Here is a 6,000-nt window from a genome sequence, read left to right as displayed (position 1 = left end):
AAAAGGGAGCCTAATTATCTAAGCAGAGCAAACACAGATGAGATGCTCTAAGCTTCAAAGGCCAGAGGGTTATTCTTGGCCATTCTTCTCGCTTAAAAAGAAAAAACAGGAAAAGATTACCTAATAAGTACTAAACAGAAAGGAATGTTCTCTTTAATCTTAAAAGGAAGCTATTTTATAACAATCAAAAACCATGACTAAACATCATTTGTTCCCCGTCTTTGATTATAAAATATGACTTTGATAATTAAACTATAATTTCTTGCTTTTTCTTAAGGTGAACATATATCTGGACTTAAATCGTTTGATAAACAATTTTATTTGAGAAAACATTTAAAACAGACGCATGGTTCTATCTAGTAATGTATTTTTTAACAGTCCGTTTGCATTATGCTGAGTAATGGCACATTTTGACTCATTCCTTCTAAATGTGCTTAATCACAATGTTAACAGTATCCTTTGAATGTCATCCTTCCATTTGACAGCTCAGTGAAGCAGCAGCTGACTCATTTCCAAGCTGACAATGATGAGTCAGAACAGACTGGTCGTTGTGACTTTCAACACTTTCTCCACAAGCTCCATCACCAGGAAGATCTTTGTTTAAACACTGAATCTCTCTGCTATTCTCCTCCTCTTCATCACTGCTGTCTATGATCTCTCCCTCCTCTTGTTCTTCCACTCCTAAGCTCCTCTTGGCCTTTTCCTGCAGTGGTGGCTCTGTTTCAGGAGTCATGTCTTGGGCTCTTGTGTGAATGTCTGTTTTCTCTGGAGTTTTAGACCCTTGTTGTGTTTGTAGGACTTGCCCCCCCTCCTCTTCCTCCTCCTGGTCCCCAGAAACATTCCTCGTTGCAGAACTTGTGCAGGCCGATACAGGTTGAGCTGAAACGACATGACCCAACTTCTGAATAACATTTTTTTTCTGTGTTAACAGCAGACAGTAAAACTGTTTCTTGTCTGTACACGTGTACAAATGATCACTAATCTCTATGAGCCACAAAAACATGGAGCAAAACAAAATGCATTCCCAAACAAAGAAAAAGAACAAAAGATTGTAAGTAATTAACACGTAGGTCTGGTTTTATGCCAAACATTTACATATCACAATCAGTTTGACATGTTAATGTAATGATGCAGAAAACTATAAATACAGCTAAAGCAGTCCTACATATAAAATGGGATTAAATACTTAACACTAAGAAATCCAAAAATGCGTTTTATTCAACTGAAGCATAAAAAAACCCATAAAGGTAACTTTGCTTAGGAGTAACAATTTCAATGTCCAATTCATTGTCAAACTTACAATGGATACTTAAAGTTAACCTGCAGAGCTCCTTTAATGACATAATAAGAATTTAACATTAATGTCTTTTTGGGAGTGCAATTATCTTATTTTTAAGCTTATTTTTGTTTTAAAGCCGCAATGATTTTGAATTAAGCCAATTATAAACAGCTGACAATGATTCACTGTCAAATTAAACACAATAATTTTCTATACTGGTTAAAGATTTTATTTTTATCTGGTATAATATACAGCACAATACGTGTGTAAATTTTTAAACCTAATTTAAGGAAAGAAGCTTAGATAACCAAGGGATTTTTTTTAAAAACAGCTCCATTTGGATTAATATTAAAGAGTGAATTTGGAGAATAATGACATGAAAGAATTGCTGCATTTTTCTAAACAAAGCCTTTAAAACTACTTTTAAAGCAAGATGGTTATAAAATACTTTTTTACTCAAGTTAATGTATGCAAGTCAGGAAACCAAAAAATAAATGTTAAGCAAGGCAGAATTGTATCTGTATGGTATGTTGAAGAGTTATTGCTATTCTGTATTAAGTAAAAGATAATATTAAATAAAAACAATTAAAAATATGTCCTTTTAACATAAAATTTACAAACAGTTATAATTCTATGTTGACTGAGTGGAGTCACATAAAAACACAAAAGTGAGGGTTAAAAGCAAAAGCATTAAATATATATTCTACCATATCTGAAGGTAAATTTGTGATTGAGAATAATTATCTTTTATATTCATTAGGAGCCCAGGGAAATGTTATTAGGTCAATGGGTTTTTAGGCCAAAAGCAGCGCTGGCTACAATGCCCTCTGAATCTGTAGCGTTGCGTAACCTGCCACAGGTTTATAGTGTGCATGCACTTTGCTTGGTGAACCTTGCACTACGCTGTAGTCAAACTTTACCAAAACTGAACTTTGACTGCAGTGTGCTTTGAGGCAGTCAGACAGCCAATGGCCACAGATTAAAATGTCTGAGGGTTTCAAACAGGCTGCAAATACACAAATATGCAGCAAATACAAAAAGTCCTGCAAAGACAAAAATTTGCCGTGGAAAGGCAAAAGACAGATTAACAGAAAACACATGCGAAGGAAAAATGTGACAATCACAAAAGAAAGAGAGTAGCAACATGGAAATGCATGCAAACACAAAACTCACTTATAGTATAAGTATATAAATGATGCTAACAGCTAACACATGCAAAGAAAAATTGCTGCAGGTCACAAAATAACTGCAAGTTGAAAAAGCTGCAAACTAGTTCCAGATAAGAAAAGTGCTTTACACCACTAGGGAGAGATGATTATTAACTGATATAGGACCAGAAAACAAAACAGATACTAATACATATCAGTGTCAGTGGACCAGGCCATTAGTATAAAACATACATGGGATTCTGGCCCAGACCAGGAAAGAAAGAAAAGGTAAATTCTGATTTGAACTTTTTTTGGGTTTGTGAGTTTGTGGTCATCCCCCCCTAGTGATCTGGAGCAATTCTATTATCCAGAGCTAGTTTGTACATTTTCTTAGGATGCAGTTGTTAATAGCATTTGTTTTGCACATGTTTTACGTATTAGCATCATTTATGTGTTTGCAGACATTTGCGAGATTTGCAGGGAGTTTGGTTTTCTCCACTTTTTGTGATTGCAGCATTTTCCTCTGTTTTTGTGTTAATCTAGTTTTGTTTTCTAGTGTTATTTGTATTTGCAGTAGTTTTTTGCATTTGCTGTGCATTTATCTATTTGTATATGTATTTGGACCTGGAGGCCAGGAAAGGATACCTATAAAACAGCTTTCAGTGAAGCTAAAAAGCAGCTGTGCAGGTTGGAAACAGCTCTTTCAAAAGCTTCTGGATCAGTATCAGATTAAAGTGAATTCAGTTTTATTCTTTTTTTTTGCAGCAGATGAATATTTCATCTCTAATTATATGCATAAAAATCAATGAGGATGATGCAGCTTTGCACATAAACATGATGGTTGTGTCACTTGTTACAAGTGAAAACTCAGCTTCTTTATTTTCTATTCCAAAAGAGAACTTTAAAGGCAATAACCTTAGACCATTCTGTTGCAGACTGACTGTCATTAATGGTGGACTTAAGTTTGACTGGTCACAATTAAACCTTAGCTTTGGATAAATTGCAGTAAAAATGGCATCTAAAATTGATTTAGTCTGAATCGAACATCTTTCTAATAAACAAAGTAAAATGTACTTTGTACAGCAGAACTGGCTGTTCTGTGGATTTGCTCAATCACTACCATACTTTGGTTTGACTAAAGCCAGGCTGCAGCCTCCGCTTCATTTATTGCTGTGTTGAAGTCGCAATAATCATTTATCATTCTTTTGTTTCACAGAGCTCAGATACCAAACAAGCAAATGGCTAAAATGTTGTTTCACAAAATCAACTCAACCCTATTTATTCATAGACTCCGCTTCTTCATGTTAAATATAACTATGCTGATGCTGTGTATAGACTGCAGGCCTCTCACCATGAATTCATCCTTGGCAGATATGCCTCTGCCACAGTATCTTACTGCTTGTTATCACTTCCTACCCTGCTTCCCAGAGCTTGGCATGTGTAATTATCAGGACGTTATTATGGCCAAGTTTATAGGAGAAAAACATGGTACCAGGGTCTTATCACCCAAAACACACTCAGACAAAAATGACCTCATTTGTCATTTTGACAGTTTGTTTTGACAGTTTATTAAAAGCAAGATTTGTGTTCTATTCTTAATCTACCAAATTAAACTGAACCCCACACAAAACCATTCCTAGGTTTAGACCAGAAAATCAGTCAGCCTTTTTATGGTGTATAGTAGCCTTCACACGACTGACACCTTTGTACTTTAAAACTTTTCAGGGGCAGAGGAAACTAAGTAGAACTGAGGGGAAACAAAGACTTATATCCTGTTTTCTCCTTTCCAGAACTCATGAAGTCACTGTTGAAAAGGCAAGCTGTGTTTGACTCTCTGTTTGGCTACTGTTTCTGTCGAGGTTAAGCTGGTGTGTGTGATCCTGAGCAGAACACGCTCATTTCCGTTGGTGTAACATGTTGCCATAGAGAAAAATAAGGGAACAGAGTGCCTCAGAAGGAGCAAGAAGGACATGATACAATGGTGTTGGAATTGGCAGACACGAGTGGGTTTGGAGTTTTAGGACTGCTGGGTTTTGACTCATTGAACTGCATTCACTTAATTTGCTTAGAAGCACGAGAGCAAAAGAAAAAACAACAAGTCATAACAGAGGCAGTTCTAGCATTTTTTGGTCCCTGGAGGAGCACTTTTTTCAGCTATCACACACACACAACCTAAACAAACCAAACACACGGAAATACCTCCCAGGGGATTAGGGTGGGGAGCCACGTATTTCATATCAAAATAGTCTTTTAATTCTGTTACCTGTTCCTTTCAGTGGGTAGTCCTCCCAGTGATCTCTGAGAACAACATGCAGGACAGGATATTCTATGATTGTTTTGTAGCTGAGGTTGTCCCTTAGGCTTTTCTCAATATCCAGCTCTTGGTACCTGTCAAATCCAATGGAGAATCGGGCACAGAAAAACAAAACAAAAACACGTAATTAGAAAACATGGAAAGTGCAGGGTTTTACAGATGGTAATTAAGAAATTAATTGACATGAAATGTTTTCCTTTTCAACATCATAACATATATCCTTTTTTGGCATCATCCAAATTGACAGATGTAGTATTTAGCCAAGACTTATATGCATAAGAGAGGCATGTAAAGGTGAAAATAATGCTTAAATATAGAAAAAGATCAGACAAAGTATGAATATTAAAACAAAACCATTAAAACAAGACTGATGAAAACATTTGCAAGTAACCCTCGACCTGCAGGAGAATTCAGGAACTTTATTAAAGCATGCTCGTTATAAATGTCACTCAAAGATTCTTGGAAGCTGCTCTGAAATGAAGAATATTCATTTGTTAAAAAGTAACTTTACCAACAAAACCTTAAAAGTTTGAAGTTCATCCTGGAATAAATAATGTTTATGATGCAAGTTATAAAAAAAAGACATGGACTTTATTTAAAGGCTGTGAGCAGGAATTCATTCAGAAAGAAGGTGTTTCAAAAGTAAAAGAAAAACAGGTCAAATCAAAAACAGAAAACTGCATTTAAAAATGTGCTTACAGGGCGCCTATTAGTTCCATGGCATTTAGTTTATGGTTAAAATAAATCTAAAAATAAATCTAATAACATTTTTCTTTCTACAAACCTGTTTGTAAACAACTATTAGAGAAAGCAGAGTGTGGCTCCCTGGGGTGTCGATGAGATTATTAAACCTCTGTCCACTTCCACACACACACACAGCTGTGCAGCCCAAGAACGTGCACACATCTGGTGTCTATATAATGTTCTGTTGAATAAACAGAAGGCTTCGTTAATGTTCTCTTCAGGGAAAGTTTGTGTTTTCCCCCCTTAAATTCTGCCAAGTTCCCTCTAAAAACAGAGGTTTTATGACATTAAAGGAAGAAACAAGGGAACTTTCTTTAAGCTTCTTACTATGCTAAATAAATAGTAAACTAGAACACCCTGATGCTGAGTAAACTACAAACTGAATACTGTTCAAAAGCCAGTAACATCCTCTTGGTGTGACAGGGCAAATGTTAAAAGCTATTTTGATCCACCTAATAAGGAAAATGATAAATTACCAAAACTAGATCATTAAATGGAAACATTAATGTTAATCT

At 35.7% G+C, this 6,000-nt stretch overlaps 1 protein-coding gene across 2 annotated transcripts in view; it reads right to left on the bottom strand.

Moving 5' to 3' along the window:
• Positions 1-300: 300 nt before the first annotated feature.
• znhit6 (zinc finger HIT-type containing 6) overlaps positions 301-6,000 on the bottom strand; it is a 37,317-nt gene continuing 31,617 nt past the window's right edge. For both annotated transcript variants that reach the window (XM_038295014.1, XM_038295015.1), the window contains 2 exons: positions 4,691-4,815; positions 301-879 (listed from right to left, as the gene is read on the bottom strand). In XM_038295014.1, coding sequence (XP_038150942.1) covers positions 467-879; positions 4,691-4,815 — 538 coding nt within the window. In that variant the 3' untranslated portion in view covers positions 301-466. The remainder of the gene's footprint in view (positions 880-4,690; positions 4,816-6,000) is intronic.

Source organism: Cyprinodon tularosa, unplaced genomic scaffold (assembly GCF_016077235.1).
Source record: "Cyprinodon tularosa strain WSP-4 unplaced genomic scaffold, ASM1607723v1 ctg35, whole genome shotgun sequence".
Taxonomy (NCBI): domain Eukaryota; kingdom Metazoa; phylum Chordata; class Actinopteri; order Cyprinodontiformes; family Cyprinodontidae; genus Cyprinodon; species Cyprinodon tularosa.
The sequence above is the reverse complement of the archived record's forward strand: the minus strand, read 5'-3'. Positions and strand labels throughout refer to the sequence as shown.